Source organism: Eufriesea mexicana, unplaced genomic scaffold (assembly GCF_001483705.2).
Source record: "Eufriesea mexicana isolate 0111107269 unplaced genomic scaffold, ASM148370v2 scaffold2021, whole genome shotgun sequence".
Lineage (NCBI taxonomy): Eukaryota > Metazoa > Arthropoda > Insecta > Hymenoptera > Apidae > Eufriesea > Eufriesea mexicana.
Window position 1 is genome coordinate 400,160 of NW_016910121.1, and position 17,196 is coordinate 417,355.

The 17,196-nt window shown below is 41.0% G+C and overlaps 1 protein-coding gene across 12 annotated transcripts in view; it reads right to left on the reverse strand.

The window, feature by feature from the left end:
• Dscam2 (Down syndrome cell adhesion molecule 2) overlaps positions 1 to 8,453 on the reverse strand; it is a 141,454-nt gene extending 133,001 nt beyond the window's left edge. For 5 of the 12 annotated variants that reach the window (XM_017902820.1, XM_017902821.1, XM_017902818.1 and 2 more), the window contains exon 1: positions 7,650 to 8,452. In XM_017902820.1, the coding sequence (XP_017758309.1) occupies positions 7,650 to 7,677 (28 nt within the window). In that variant the 5' untranslated portion in view covers positions 7,678 to 8,452. Of the gene's footprint in view, positions 1 to 7,649 lie in introns of all 12 variants that reach the window. The other 7 variants (XR_001890328.1, XR_001890327.1, XM_017902824.1 and 4 more) reach the window with 2 other exon arrangements.
• Between the last annotated feature and the right edge of the window lie 8,743 nt (positions 8,454 to 17,196).

The window sequence follows — 17,196 nt, forward strand, 5'->3', positions numbered from 1 at the left end:
TTAAACATGAATACATTGAATTGAACTTGGATGTATACTGAGTGTAATTCGATCCACGAACATCGAACTGAAAACATAGCAGTTACTATAGAAAGCCACTGTCAAAATACACCTCTTTTTTATGGTAGAATCCGCTACTCGTGAAAGATGAAAGTAAATACATAAGTACAAATAAAATACACCTCTTTTTTATGGTAGAATCCGCTACTCGTGAAAGATGAAAGTAAATACATAAGTATTCTGCTTTAGACTTTATTATTTCAGTTTTAATTCTCATGTTTAATTAAAAATTATCAAATTATAGATTTTAAATGCATTTAAAGGACCATTACGTAACACAGAGTTTCTGAGTGTTAATATAGCTGTAATGAAACTATATATGCCTCTATGAAACGTGAACACGTTAAATTGAATTCGAATGTGCACTGACTGTAATTCGATTTTCGATATTTAGCCAAAAACATGTCACTTACAATAGAAAGTCTCTCAAAATTTTGATATTATAATCTGTCATCCCAAGAATTGATGTCAACTTTATTAATCAGATTTATCAGATTTATTCCCATCTTTAGTTAAAAATAATCAAATTATATTTTTTTAATAAATGTGAACAGATATAGCTAGGGAGATTTCCCGGACGATAATATAGCTTGAACCAAATTATATATGCCTCCGTTAAATGCGAATACATTGAATTGAATTCGAATGTGCAAAGACTGTAACTTGATTCGCGAACAACTAATCAAAAGCACGCCAGGAGGCGCTACTCGCGTAGTCTTTTGCTATATCCGACAAAAGAACACGATGATTGTACAGTTTCTCGAATAATAAGGAAAGAAATATAAATAGCAATGTACAATATGTTCCGTGCGGGAGTACAATAAGGCTTACGACTACTACTTTGTATTCTCATTACGTGTTTCCTGAATGATTAATAAATTAAACAAACTATGGGGTTAGAGGAGAAAGTCGGAATTAATAAAGGAACGAGTTTAGTCTTTTATCGCTACTTTTAAGGTGTGGTTAGGGAGATATGGATATGAGAGTATGTTAGAAAATACGGTAAGTTCGTAGAGGTTATGTTCGTATGTTTGGAAAGATTGTTAGTGGAAATGATATTATAGATAACAGCAATTTTGCTGGGAATGGTATTATCGGTAATGGTAATTTTGGTGTAAATGCTATCGCAGAATAAGGGGTCGATATTGAGTTTTAATGTGATATAAATATAGCTAGAGGTATGTATTTTAATACGTTCATTATAAGCTGGTTCTTTATTACTACCATATTTTATGTGTCATGATGAGCGAAGTTAGAAATAAAATATAGGAATTTTAAAGTTTTTGAATATTTTTAAGAAGAGTTCAAAGAACCTTTTAAGCAAATAATAATATTTTCCTTGAAATGCCTCCAAATTAATTTTTAATCTCCAAACGTCATAAAGAATTACACGTTTCCTTAGTGCATACCATCTCCTTTGCAAGCAAATTCTAGATCACCCTCCATCGCATTCAAACCGTGTTGTAACATACAAGACCATATAAATCTCCAAACCTAACCTAAATCACGATTTCAGACACTAACGAAACCCACCGTATCCCTGAGAAGATCTGTTCCATGACAATTAAAACACTCAGCGCGTGACTGTTCTCATGCAGAAAACGAAAAGGCATGGCCACTCGGAGGACACAAAAAACATGAGAGACGAGCACAAACGTGGCCGCGATAAGCGTGAAAGTTAGCGACGCGATTGCAGCAGCGGAGAGATGTCCCTTCCGTCCGGTGACGAGGGTGCTCGTAGCCGTAAGTGGTAGTTTAGAGTATAAACGCGGCAGTACGAATCAGTTTGCCGGAGTTTATATTCATAACGAATAAGTTATTCAACGATCCAGCGGGGTACGGTTGGCGCTCGGCCGGATGTACACGTAGGCCCGTCACGTTGTTCTCGCATTATCCGCATAATCGGAGAACGCCAGGGTAGGCAGGAGCTAGAAGGGACGGATAGAGACACGGAAAAGAGACGGGCGAACCTTCTCCGGGTGTCTCGTTCCCGTCGTTGGCTCCGCCAGCTCTGCGAACGCAACCCTTCAGACTGTCTAGGGATCCGTGTATAAACCACGGTGATACTTGAGCGATAATTTTCACAGTGACTGACAGCACTCCGCAGAGCCGCTGTTTCCCCGTTTTTATTTTCGAGACAGAGTATTAAGCTATTTGCGTTCAGCGGATCCGGTCGCTTTGTTTTTCGACAACAACCTTCCCGCTTGACGTCTCGCGATAAAGCTCGATCGATACTTCTCATTCGTTCGTTCGTTCTTTTTACCGCGGAGTTATTCCGCTGGAAAAATGAACCGAGTCGATGAGACATGGAGGAGGGACACGCTAGGGGATGGAGAAGGGGCGAGAGAACGGTTCGAAAGTTTAATTACGCGATTCTGTATAATTATATGATATTTGGAAACGGACATTTTTGCGTCCTGAGCTGCTTTGACGAGAAGGGCCAGGAACAGGGACTACCGGGAGTTCAGTTTCGAGCGTGGTAACTTCTCGCGCTTTCGAGAAGTTCCTTTTACCTAGTGTTGCCGATGAACATTTCGAATTTAGTTTCGCATCGACTCACGCGTCAGCCTGGCTCACTACCACTGGAACTTCGCCATTTTCGGGGTTAGCCTGGGTTCTCTGGAGTAAGCGTGGCTCGTTTGCTGGTTTGGGTAGCTCTGCGATAGGGGATTTGAGAGGAAGGATTTGGAAAAAGGTACGGTGCTGATGAAAAGTTGGGTCTTTCGAGTTATTCGCTTGTATATGTGATACCATCAGTTGTAATTTTTCAGGTGATACAAAATTCATAAAAGTCTATGGACCGAGATGATACAGAAATCTGAAGGAGGTATATCATTGGTGAGAAATTAGGTATGTATTATGATATATTGATGCACGTAATACCAGTCACGATGGACAAAAAGTTAATCGAGATTTGTGCAGACAATAGCAGAGAGACCATTCCTGAAGAAAGATTTTGTAAACTTGTTGGAAGATTCTTGAGATTATAATGAAGCTCTTCAGAAAGTTCCTTCGATGAGAAGATACTGACAACAGCGTAGCTTGCAAGAAAGGAAATGAATAAATAACTTACTAAATTTTTCTCTCGTATTTATGCAAATGGATGAAAAAAGGTGTACTACAATTGGACTTGTTAATTGTACAATATGAGATGTTTTCATTCAAGCTAAATTCCGATCTTTCGAGCAGCAATAAAGATATTCCTTTGCCATGCTGCTATTAATAATATCTTGTAATTATACTCGTATTTTCCTTTTCTGTTTTTTAAAAAGCTCCTCTTCCATACTGTTAGTCTTTAAAAAATTGGAAGATAATTATATGTTGTACATTGAAAATTAATGGAACAAAATCGTGTCTTCTATTTTCACAGTTACATCGTTGTACTTGTTATGTTGCGATATTATAGTTATATTACATTTGCTCATAGCTGACAACCCAGAGCATCTAAACTCGTAGAGTCCCTAGGTAGTTGCTCAACATGTCCATGCATTAAAACGACTCTGAGTTAGCTTACATACTACAATACTCTTGTACCACTGCTCATTACACTATAATCAAACACTTACTTTTTACAGTATCTACATGGTTATACTGCATTCATTTCTACCCGATGTCTGGAGACCCCCAAACTTATGAAGCCCTCGAGCAACGGTGCATCGTGTCCACACATAAAGACTAGCCTAAATTCGCTCACTTATTATCCCCTGTCCTACCACTGCACTATTACACCATCACCAAACACTTCCACATCCTTCCTCCTCACCACAATTACTATATCTCTGTCACCAAGACCCACCCTAAACCTTCATAATCTCTTCTTCACACTCAAACAAGAGTCCACTCCCATAGACTTAACAGGTGTACACAAACGAAAGTTTAAACAGCGAAAATCCCCGGAACGTAAGGTCTAGTCATCAGACTACCACTTACCTAACCCAACTCTGGCCAGAGTCACATCCACGCTAGCACTTTGCTTGCCAGTGTCAAGACACCGCGAACACCTTATCTGCTTATCCCTAATTTCGCCCAATGCAATCTTGGCGAACAAAGGTTGATTAAAGGTTTGCTTAGCCATTAAAATATTCCATTAACGCTCTTCTCCATAGGAACGCCTCTGTGTACGATCGAGAGAACGCCGTAGTAGGTGAGGCCAGGTGAACGAAGATGGAAAGAGAAGGATAGATCTCTAGACCTATAGAGCGAAGGAGAGAGAGAGGGATGGACAGAGAGCGGCGGAGACGAAGGAAGGATGAGGCGGTGGAGGAACCTTATTAAGGGTGTCTGTTCCGCCCCCTCGAGCGCTTAAATTTCAAACTGTCGCTCTACGAAACACGGCGACGTCGTTAAGGCTCGGCCGTCGAGATTAAAGGCTTTCGAGATTCGAGAGATTTAAAGTCTGGAATTGTCCGCAATTAGTGCGAAACGGAGAGGAGAGGACAGCGGCCAGGAGGGTGGCGACCAGCTGGGTGGCGTGGGATGGCGAGCTCCTTCAGGAAAGTACAGAGAGCTTCCTGCAAGAAGCGAAAGAACCAGTAGAACGTTAACGAGAGAGGTCTTAAGATGCGTCGCGATCATTATCGACGTTCTTCATTGTCTGAACGATGTCGTCGAGCTCCTCGTGCCAGACAAACGTATTGTTCTTCTCAACGCAAATAAGACGATGTTGCCCCTTTGTGGACGTCCACGCGAAAGCGAATCGTCCGTGGTAGCCGTGGCTACCGTTTCCCTTCGATTTCTCGCCTTTCCCATTTTTCTTTGCCTTTCGGCCTGTTTGCTTGTCTTCGTCATACAAACATGGATGACGTTTGCGAGATGGAAGATTAAGTGTCAGGTATGGATGGACGAATTTTAGAGTTTACTACTTTCTGCTAGTTTATAGGAAATTTTATTTCCTTTTGGATTCTTGCCTTTATTTTGTGGAATACGAATTTGTGTTTTATATTCTTTCTTTATTTTGATACAATTGTGTGAGATAGTTTAAATATTGAACTTAAGTGCTTAGATATACAGATATTTCTGTGGGTTTTAGGGTTCTAGTAATTTTCATTGGACTAATTGTAAGCGTTTAATTAGTTTCAGTTTTTATAAATAAACTTTATATATATTATACATGTAATACGTTTGTCTTTCAGATCAAGAATGATGAAGAGAATGATCAAGAATTTTTACCACACCTTAAGAGAGAGAACGGAGAAGACATAAACCTCTTCGTTAATTCAGGGGTCAACGATTATCACGCCGTGATTCTTCGATGCGAATTTGAATAGGGCCTCGTTCGAGTTCTGTCGTCGCGTGATTATCGTTCGTTTAACGGGGCCGTGATATATACTCGAACATCGGTTCGGCCTCGAACGAACACGTCCATAGTCCAAGAAAATTTAACGAGAGAGGGAAAGTCGTTTATTTGTATGGTCGATCGTATTCGTTTTCGAGGAGACGGAATACGTTCTACGGTCAGAATTATTCGCCGGGAGAGCAGGCTCGAGTAGAAACGGCGTAAGAATTTTTGTGAAAACGAAAGACTGGAGGGAGAGTCCAGTGGCTTATCCGTTCGTGCTCTGGGGACTCGAAGGGTGCTCGAGAGGGAATATCGTGATTCCACTATTTTCTGCAGGATGGTTTTATAATGGGTCAAGTTTTTGTTAAGAATTCTTCAGTTCGATGAATTTTTTGAGAGAGACACGAGAAAAATTTAGGTTAGGTTGCTTCCATTATGTGATTCGGGTTAGAGGAGTTATATATGGTATAATTGATGTGACAAACACATGGGACTATTCTTGGAATTATTGTAAAACATAATTTTCGAGTCAGACAGCTCTCAGAAATCTTTGAGTTTAGGAAATTTCAAAAGAAAGATATGAGAAACATTTGGGAGTGATTTAATTGAAAGATTGATTGATGGAGTTACTAAAATGATGTGTAGATATGTATGTTTTGTCAGGTAGACACTTGTTAAATATCTTTGAGTTCAATGAGACTGGAAGGGAAGATGCGAGAAAGATTTGGAGATGATTTACTTGAAAGACTGCTTGATAGAATGTGCACAGTGATAAATAGATTTAATGCTGTTCTAGGAACTTCAGCGTCTACCCTGAGAGTTCAGATTCTTAGGATAGACACTTGTTAACAAACTTTTTGGCCTTAACTGTTTAAACTTGAAAAGAGAAATACGAGGTAAAAGTTTGGGAACAATTTATTCTGAAACTTGCTTGATAAAACAATTATAGTGATAAATAAATATAATACTAGGCTAGAGACTTTATTTAATATTTATGATGTAGACACTTGTTAGAATAGCTGGAGCTACAGTAGCCGCGAGAACTATTCCCATCCTGTCTATTTTCATTATTATATAATTATAATTTTAGACACTAATTATTTTATATGTCAGAATTTTTAAAACATGCAATATCTAACTACTTAATCAGTGAAAATCTTTCTTCTCTTAGATTCTCAAACAAACAAAAATTTCAACACTCAACACAACAATAGTTGACTGGTATAAATCAAAATGATACCAATTTTTCTGTCGTGTCAACAGATTTTTTCCTATACTTCCTAATTTTATTAACAAATTTACGAATTTAAAATTTGAAAATCTCTACCCTAAAACATTCTCACTCCCATAACAAACACAACTGAACCAAAAGGTACTTTTAAATACGAGCCAACTGTATCCAACACATCAGTAGCCTAACTTCAAACAACACACACACAACACACACACACACACACTGTCTTCCAACTCGAGAATAATTCATGGGACGATCGTTTTCAGAAGTCACGTAGAAATCGTTGGAATAAAGGAAGCACGTCCTAGGAAGGTACAAGTGTATCGGGCAAAACGTTTTCACGCATGACTCACTCACTGGTAGTCCATAGATGCATTTACGTTAGGAGAGAAGCTAGGTAGCACAGAGTTGTCCCCTTGATTCCTCTGTTCGATAGGGGTTGCAGATTCGCTATTTCACAAATTAGATTTACCCGAGTGTCACGTGCTCGCCGTTATCTCGTTTCCAATACGCGGTCGCGGGCGAAACTTTTAGGGTCGCGAGGATGGTGACTCGTGCACTGGTTCCGTACCCTGTGAACGTGCGATTGTTTCCACGACGTCGGAACCTACGTGTTTCCCCTCCGTGATAACACCGTGTGCAAAACCCAGCAACTGTCACCCGTGCTTCCCTTTTTCGCGCTAATTTTACGCGCCAGCGAGTTCCGTCAGAGATACCCTCGGAACCGGTGCGACCTTTCGAACGGTCCTATCGAACCGTCAGCGTTAAAGGGAAGAACAAAAGCGGAAGAGAGATCAGAAACGTTTGTAAGAGCCCCATCGACCTAGATCGATCATAGTCCTACCCGACGGATTGATGGAACTCTCGTATGTGACTGGAGTGACACGAATATAGTCTAACTCAGAACGCACGTTTCAGGTCCATTGTGCGTGCGAACGGCTATCAACATTCCGGATCCACGGCAGGAGATGTCAGACTACCTTACTCGCAAGTTGCATGAAAAATCCGGACGACCAAGATGATCAACTCGAAGAACGAACACACGCGGCATATCCGAGGAGAACACTGACGACTTACCGACGAAGATTAGGCAGCTGGCCAGCATCGTTCGATCCCGTGTCCTTGGATCTCGGTCAACCTTAGACCCGGCAGAAGCGACGAAGGCGATCGCGTCGTCGCCGGTGCTCGTCGTCGTGGACGGGTTTCGCGAACGCGGACGTGGTCGTGGTCGCGGTCGCGTCGATCGACTGGTGGTCGGTCACGTTCGGTCCTCTGGTCCTCTCCGCGCGGCACGTACGCGCGGGGTGCACGCGACGACAACGACGGCGACGACGACGAGGCGAGATGAGCGGCGTCGGAGCCGCTGAAGGGTAGGGGCTCGTGTCACACGGCGATCGGTGTCGTGGTCGTCGTCGATGGTGGTGCAGCCGACCGCGAAAGTGCACGCGGTTGGCGGTGCAGGGTCATACGTGCACGGCCGGAGCAGTCGCGGCGTAAATCGGCGGCGGAGAGGAGAGGAGAGGACAGTATAGGTGTAGATAGAGCGAAAGAGGTCCGGCAGAAAACGCGGCGCGTCCACCCTCGCGAAAGTCTTTGGCCTCCGGCACCGCCGGCCACGACTGATCGTGCCGGGGAACCCCCGCGGGTCCTGCAGCGCATGCGCTCGACCCTCTCCCCGAGACCCGACGCTCTCCTGCTCCTACCGACGCCACCTGTCGGTCGTCTCGCTCCCGCTAGCTGGCTGTGTCGTAGGGGTTGGAAAGGGTAGCTGCAGGTGCCACAAAGAATGAAAGGGAGGACGTACGGTGCGCGGCCGTTGCACGCATCCAGCATTCGTAGATGCTCGCGATGCGTTACACTTTTGTCCGTTTTTCTTCTTCCCTCTCTTCTTTCTATCTCAACCGACGTATCTCTCTCTCGTTCTTTTTATCTTGCTTTCTGCGATCTTGAGTATTGTCTTAGTCCACAGAGCAAGATGCTTTCTAGCGTGTATACTTTATGTTTTTATGTATGTATGGATATGTGCGTGAGTCTCGTCCGAGACATTCGAAATATTCAAGACGTTCTTACTCGAGGGGTTAGAATGTATGGGGTGATCATCTTCGGTCAGTTCCGGTTCGGAGAGTATCTTTTCGCGCGCCATAGCCAGGGAAAGTAGGATGCGACGTGGTCCGTTGATTCGCACGCTGTTTCCGTTCTCCTACTGCCCCTTGCCTCACCACCCTGTTCGTCACGCCGCGCCTCGATGCGTCGCGCGGCGGAGAACAACCCTAGCGTAATTTTTGTCCCGCTTTGTCGCGGGTGTGTTCACTTCAGGCTCTCTCGCGACCGATCGGTGGGAGGGCGTGGGCGTAGGCGTAGGTACAGGTGCTTAGACGGTATGAAAGGCCGCGAGTATTATGCCTGGTGATTGTTGCACGCGCTGCGGAGCTTTCGAAGACTCGCGATGTATTTAGCGTACAGCGTGACGCGGTAGTCGTGTTTTCGCATGGAAATTGTCGCGCTCGCTTTCCGGCCGACGCGCTATTAATTTAAACGACGACGTCGGAAACTTTGTAATACATATATCCGATGTCGTTCCGCTTTTAATTTATTCGGCCCAGCGTTGATTAAAAGAAAACAAGCTTTTCTTTTAAATTCGCACGTTTATTTATTTTTCATTTTTACTCGAATATTCGCGCGATATCGGTCGAGTTATTAATCCATCCGGAGCTTTCAGCGTTGTTAAACCGTGAATGTCTTTTTTCTCGTTGCTCGAAAACGAAGCGTTTTGCGATCGAATTTTAACGCGTTACGAAAAATACGCTGGAAACGTGTTTTCAGCCGAAAGATTACGCCTCGTTGCTATAACTTTTTTAAAACGACTAGAGCGTGGGTTGTCAAAATCGTTTCCTGTCGATGATGTTTCGATCGAGCCTGGAGTTTCACTGGTATAATGCAGAGAGATTTTTATTTGTTGATTAGTGTTGCGATGAAAATTGACTATTCTTGAGTATTATTATTACATATTTGTACGATAGGTGTGAATTTTTTATCCTTCGACCATTACTATAAGTAAAACTTACTATTCTTACTATAGCGGTTTGTTTGCACGATAGAGGTAGATATTTGATTCTTCGAGCACTATTACGACCAAAATTTACTACTCTTATTAAATCATATTTTTTGCTTTGCTATACACCGCTGTTGTCCAGGTAGGATGCATTGCATAGTGCGTTCAGTTCGTTTATTTAGGACACTTTATGTACATGCATATATGCATAAATGAAATTGCGGAGCATATCGCGAAAAACTATTAAAAACAAATGAATTCACGAGCATTCGTTTTCTGTGGCTCGTATGCCAGAAAAACGATACTATCTCTTGCACAGAGCTATGGTAGGTCGGATTTTTAATGTGTTAGTGAATCTTCAATTAGCTTAATGTAGCGTTATTCCCAAAGAGAATAGGATGATGGATTGATTGAGATGCTTGATATTATATCACAGTATGATTAATTACACTTAAATATAGATAGACCGTGTTATAGTTGCAATATTTAAACTGGACTAATGGGATTTTGAGTTCTTTTAATAATCATTCTTACGGATTTACTGGAATTCTACTGTGATTTTGTATTACTTCTTATATGATCAAGTTTTGTGTAAATTGTGCTGTACGTGCCATGTTTGGACTGGCTTACTGGAGTATTGATGATTTATGTGAATTCTATTGTGGTTCTCTGTTACTTCTAACATAATTGGATTCAATAGTTTTGCTTGATTTCTGTTTGAATCCTATGTAATCGGTTTGGGTTAGGTATTGAGTCCCTTAGACATGTTGGACAGTTATTATTAATTGGTGCAAGTTCTCTTGAAAGTAGCGTTTATGTTTGCCATTAATTTTTAAAAAGGTTTCCTATCATCCAAGATATGTTCTATAGCTACGGACTTATTTCATCCTGGAATACATAAATGAACAAATAATCCTGTAAAAGATATATTCGCTATTTTTGAATTTCTTCTGTAGACACGGCAAACCTTCTCTGCCAATCTAACTCATTTCACACGATTTTACCGTTAAACGTATCGAACCAGGATCAAATATGGACCACTAATGATACTGCTTGTTATAGAATATTGATAAATCATCAGTGCGTTTACGCTATTAAGAGATCCGCGTATAATTTAAACGCGACTGCGAATAATTCATGATTTCACGTATGGTAGAGATTAAAGCTTCAGCATCCTTGCCGCGATATAATCCCTTGCGAACCACATGCGCGATTCGTGAGGGTGGCACAACGTTTGTAGCGAGTGTCACTGAAATATGTAGATGCCGTAGCTAGAAAGAATAAAACTGAGGCTGGACGTTCCATAACGATAGCGTGCATCGAATTTTTGGAAACTTTTTGATGCGATACACGTTGCAGTGGAACTAACCTTAAATGGCTAACCTCGAAATTTCGGCGTAACGTATGTTAGATACCATTTTAAATCGAATTATACATCGCACGTTTTATGTGAATAGAAAATATTCGAAGGAATATTTTTGGCTATAGGATATTTGCAGGTTATGTATCATTTTCAATCAAGTTATAAATTGTTCGTTCCATGTTTTGTTTCTAATACTATTTTTCGATGAGTTGACAGATATTTCTAACAATTGATTCTTTTTCAATTTGAGCTGCATTTTAAATCGATTTGTAAATTGCTTGTTTCGAAACCTGCTTTCGTAGGAGCTTTGAAATAGTAAGAAGGAATATTTTTGAGTATCGCGTATTTGAAATTTAGGTATCATTTGATATAAAATTATAAATTGCTTATTTCAGGTTCCGTTTTATATAGAATCATCGAAATAATATAACGAAATATCTTCCACGATTCGATATTTGCACTTTAGTCGTACAAGTTTTCCGGACATTCCGAATTTCTCGTTCCTTTTCCGTCTACTTTGTACTCGTGCTGTCTGTATTCATATTTCGGTTTCTTTATTTTATTACCATGCCTGGCAGTTTCTACGTGGAGTGCTGGAATAAGATAGTGGGAATTCCATTACCGTGCAAAAGTCGCGAACCTTACGGAGGAAATTTTTTATCGCTTTAGGAATGGATGGAAGCATGCAGTTTTCATTTGAATGTTGTCATCATTTCTTAATTTTTCTCTCAATTAATATCGATTATTTTTGAAAGTTGTATGTACATATATTTATTTTAGGAGTTCAGAGAATGGGTAGTGCAGAAAACAAAATCTTTAATTGAAAAGAATTTTAATGAAAAAATTGGTGTCTTTACAAATATTAAAACGGATAATCTATTTCTTATTATTTATTATTTCACTTAAAATATGTGATTCATTTATTATTTCAAGTAAAATATTTATTCATATTTATTATTTATATTAAAATGTATTATAATATGATTTACATTACAAAATTAAAAAATTTCGAAGCATAATTCTCCAGGCAGTTACATACAGTTAGTGATAAAAATATTCGAGCACTTTTATATTCTATATTTTAAATAAACATATAATAATGAAGGACAAAAAACATACAGTAAAGAATGAATTATGATATAATGAAATGTATATTAAATATAAAATATAGTAATATATTTATATACGCTTGTGAATTGTATTTATACGTGCCCGAATATTTTGTGACCGGTCATTTCTAATTAATAATTACAATAATTCTAGCTTATCTATTCCCCTAGCTAATAAATCTATTAACCTCTTCTACAATATCGTGCGTGACTCGCAAGGAAATAGAACCAAACATGAGTACCACGGGTGAGAGGCATGGGTGTAGATGGAGCCCAACGTAAACACAGATTGGGCTCGTATTTAATTTTCGCCGATGTCTTCCTGCCTCGGTTACGTGTTATTCTTTGCAGCGTTCGGACGTCGTGGTTCAACGTGTGACCGACTCCTTTGTTAAAGCGTTGATTGTAGTACGCTTCATCGGAACTGAAATCGTAAGGCAAGGTAAGACAAAAACATAACCTTTTACTCACTTACTCTTGTATTCATATTTCACACAATCATTGCTCTAATATTCTCCGTTATTATCACGACGTTACACAAATACCATACCAACCTCAACGTAAAAAATTATGTATCTATAATCAATTTGAATTTCCTTCTCCATAGGTAAACAAAATTCCAATTACAAGGGGTCAATGCTCCACGACTCGTCGCGAGACCTATTCGTTCGAGTTCCCGCGTTTCTTCGAGTATTCGACCAGCGAGCACTTGTTACGCGTGGCGTGGTGATTCCTTCGTTGAAAACTCGCCGCGTCGCACGACTCACGCGCAGTGCCATCTGCCTTCTCGTTACCGGTTGTCGTCCCGAGGCGTCTTGAACGAGCTGTCGGCGCGTCGTGAGGGTTAGGTTGGATATGGGCGCGAGTATCAGAGCGAAGGGTAAGAAACAGAGAGAACGTTTTGCAGTTGTTGCATCTTTGAGGAACTTTGAAACTTACATATGTACGCAGGAGCCGGCCAAGTACCAAGGAAACTAGGAATGTATAATATATCTCTCAGAGTTTCTCCTCATGTGAGTACGTCCATCTTTCTTTCCCCTCTGTCGTCCTGCATTTTTTATTCTTACTCAAACAAGTCTCTCCGACTTATCTCCCCTTACTTCTCCCAGGCTTGTCTCTTTGTTTAAGGAAAAAATAAAAAGGAAACGGCAGAAATGGAGGAAGAAAATACAGGATTGGAAGATACGTAGCGCTTCAATCCTTCAATTTTTACGCGATTATTTGCTAGAGATCCCAGCTTCGGAGTTTTAACGACTTTATTAAAATACACTCCCCCCCCACTCCTTCCAACGAGCCACTGGAAGTTGCAAGAAGCTGGATAGCTGCAGCTTCTCAGAACAGAGGATGTCTGGCCATATTATATTCATACAGTTTTTACAAAGTTCTCGGGACTTCGTTGTTTATGCATACGCAGTCGCAAAATTTCTAAACCGGGGCAACGATCCTTTGTGACGTAAAATCCACTGAGAGGGAAATTCTGATTCTTCGAAATCAAACGATCCTTGTATTTTCCTTATCTTTAGATTTAATAATCCGATTTCGGGTTTCTTTGGTAATAAAAATGCAGTGCTTCGCACGTAGACCAGCGAAGAATTAAGTTTGACCTAACTGAAATTAATTCGCCTTCATTAACGGTTTAACGCGCTATCCAAAGAACTTTCCGACTGTGGAACAATCTAGTAAATAGGTTAAACTGTAAATTATGTATTTTTTAAAAGTTCTTCCCAGAAAAGTTGTTGAAGATAATCTTCTGTGTTAAAGAAAGGATTTTTCTTAAAATAAGGGTGTGCCAAGAAACACAGAAGACATCTATATACAAAAAGGTAAAATAGTGTATTTTCATTGTATAAGGAAAAATATTTTTTGAAAACAATTTAAAAATTATAAGTAGCCTCACGTTGCCATGTATATATAATTAATAGTATAATAATGTAATATCATCGAATATATTGTAATTAATAATATGTTTCAGGGTTGCAAAGAAAATGTAAACATTTATTGTTTCTTAAAACAATAGTTTCATTTTGTAAAAGTAAAATATAAATATTCGCATAAAATTTCATCTCAATCGGATTTACAGCTCTTGAGTTCTTTGCAGATCTTTGAGTTTATAAACTTCAGAAACACGGCCCTGAGAAGTGGACGGCTATTCAAGATAGGATGGTGTAGCGTACACTTCACGTTTACTCACATTTCCCATTAATTCAATTTTTGCAAAACATCTCCCAGAATCATGTTTTACACATTCAAAACCAACGACCGGCAAAAACAGAAAACATTCAATTTCTAATCTCTCAAAGTCCAATAGCTTTCGTAACTTATTTGGACTAAATTTAAATAAATTTCGCTAGAAGAAATTTACAATCCATCAATAACCCTGGTGTACAAGTCAATTCGCTTATTCGTTGGTAAACGGGTCAACAGAAAACATCGGACTCTCGTCTGCGTCACAAAACCTGCAAATCCCCCATCCTAAAATGATCACCATAGAGTAAACAGGCGAAAGTGCAGCGAAGGCGACACGTTGTTTTCGAGAAGGACCGTATCGCCGGTAATAAAGCTGGACACCCAGTGTACAGGCGGAAGGATGTGTTCATTGGCTGAGAGAACGGTTGGCGACGAGGGACACGAAAGTTTTGACATTAAGCGACAGGGGAGCTCGCCGGCAAGCTCCAGCCGTATGAAAGGAACGACGGAGACTCACGGAGCAAAGGTAACTGTCGCGTCGGTTGGAGAGAGACGAAGAAGCAAAGCGCGGGAGAAAGTGGTGCAACAGTGAGAGAGACTAGAGGTTGGAAACGTCGAGAAAGAACGGCGGTGGTAGGGGGAAAGGTGGCCGCGGAGCGAAGACGGAAAGAGAGGGAAGCAGACTCGGACCATAGAGAATGGAAGAAGAGAGTGGAAACACTCGACGAGGGCAAAGGAGCAACAGGAACGAAGACGGAGTGCAAATGTTAGAAAGGGAGGAAAGGAGAAGAACGTGTCAGTGTATGTATATATACGCGGATATACGCGTGGCAACGTAGGCAGAGCTTGATGCGTCCCGGGGTTGCAGCATGCACGAAAACGAAACGAAGCGAAGGCGGGAGCGCGCGAGAGACGGATGGAGCTAGGCCAAGTAGAACGGTCGTGGAGAGGGGGTACGCGGCTGTGAGACGGGAGAGAAAGGGCGAAGGAGTGGGGCGGGAAAGCGAACGAAGGAAGAGAGCGCGTGCATCGGTGGCAGAGGGACGCAACGACTGTGTCCGAGCACGTCGTTAAAATCCAACCCGGGGCTACGGATTCCGAGTCGTCTACCGGTGGTATAGCAGCCCCTCTTCGGCATCCTCAACACCCTCGACACCCTCCAGCAGCGCCGGTCTATCGCCCGCGCTCTACTCGTTCGACTATTGTTTCGTCAAGTGCGACGTAAAAGACTCGAAGATCCGCCCATTGTACTGGCTATTAAGGCTGTTGTCTTGACGCTCTTTTTCTCTGTTCGTCGCGCGAGGTCGCCCGTATCTCTGTCCTTCTTTCTTTCTATTTCTTTCTATCGCTCTCTATGACTCTGTGTCTCTCTCTCTTTTTCGCGTTTCTGTCTGATAAGAGAGCTACGCTCCGGCTCGTAAAGAGCCAGCCGGAATGATTTTGTGCGAATTCAAATTTGTCCCCGGGTCACGTCCCCGAGAGAGAGAAGCGAATTAAGGGAGTTGGGAATGGGGTACCGCGGGAACCACGCGCGCTTTCTAGGTGAACCCTCGGGCATCAGAACCGCGGCGCTTCTCCGTTTCTCCGCCAGAGTAGCGCTGCACGTGTTTTGACCTTAACAGCCTACTCCTAGCTTCGCCGAAATATCGGCTGCGTTTTCGAGCCTTGAAAACGTCGGCTCTCGTTGCGCTAGCCTCGGGCAGTTCCTATCCGTGTGTGTGACCCACGGTTATGTAGGACATAGAGTGAATGCTGGGCTCGCGAGTCTCGTACGAACTAGGGCTTTTGTTATTTTCCAGGAACTTCCGGTATGTTTTGTATCTCGATTGGTATTAATCGAACGTTACTGTTATTGTCTGTTGGGTTATTATCGATTTGTATTTCGTTTTACTACAATTATTTTTTCAGCAATCCTGGCGAATAAGAATTTAGACAATTCTAACCACGTGGAAAATAATCAGGGATGGTACTGCTCTTGAAAGGTTAACCAAGATTTTTATAATTAAAAAATTTATATAAATTTAAAATTGGAGAATTTGATTTGTCGTTTCATAAAATGTTTGACTTTTTAGAAATTCTACGCAGCGCTGGAATAATTGGAATGGAATTTCGGTGAGTTGATTACTTGAGAAATTGATAACCTTCGTAATTGGCATCGCGATCCTGGAACAGTTTCCAGGGCTGGCATTTCTGCATCTTCGAATTATCTTTTCGCGATAAAACTGTAGGAACTCGCACTTCATGGCGTTGACCTAGTTGGGTAAATAATGAGCATCTTTTCCCGGAGAAAACTTCCATTACAAGTTGCAGCTCTCTTTCAAAACTGATTGTCCCACTTAATCAATTTACCTCGTTCCTGAATTCGTTTCTGATTCGATTCGAGCACGGCCATGTTGAAACTAGCCTTTGAATAATTTTGCAGGGAATATCGATAATATTACCGAGTTTCTATCATTCCTCTGCAGTTAGCAATTTTGCTTGATATTCGAAAGAAAAATTACAATCGACTGCAATTTCCTCCCGTTAATGAGAAATTAATAAATATTCCAATTAAATTGTTCGATGTCAGTATTTTCTTATAATAGCTTTACATGATTCTGCAATATCGCATGGCTCTATTATTACCACGCATACACATATATCTCGTAGGTATTTTTTATCGTTTCTTTTTTTATTTGACATCAGTTTTGACATTTTGAAAAATGTAATTCATTTTATTGAAATATGTACTATACGCAATTTTGTGAAAATGTAAAAAATGTTTAACGTATTTTTTCCCAGATATTTATTCTTTTCAACGGTAAAAATAAAAAATAAAAAAATTCCTTCCCATGAAATAATTCCCCCGGTGTAATTAATCATCGGAGTTTTCAAAAGTCAAAAATTCCCTCTGGTCAAAAGGTCCCCTCAATT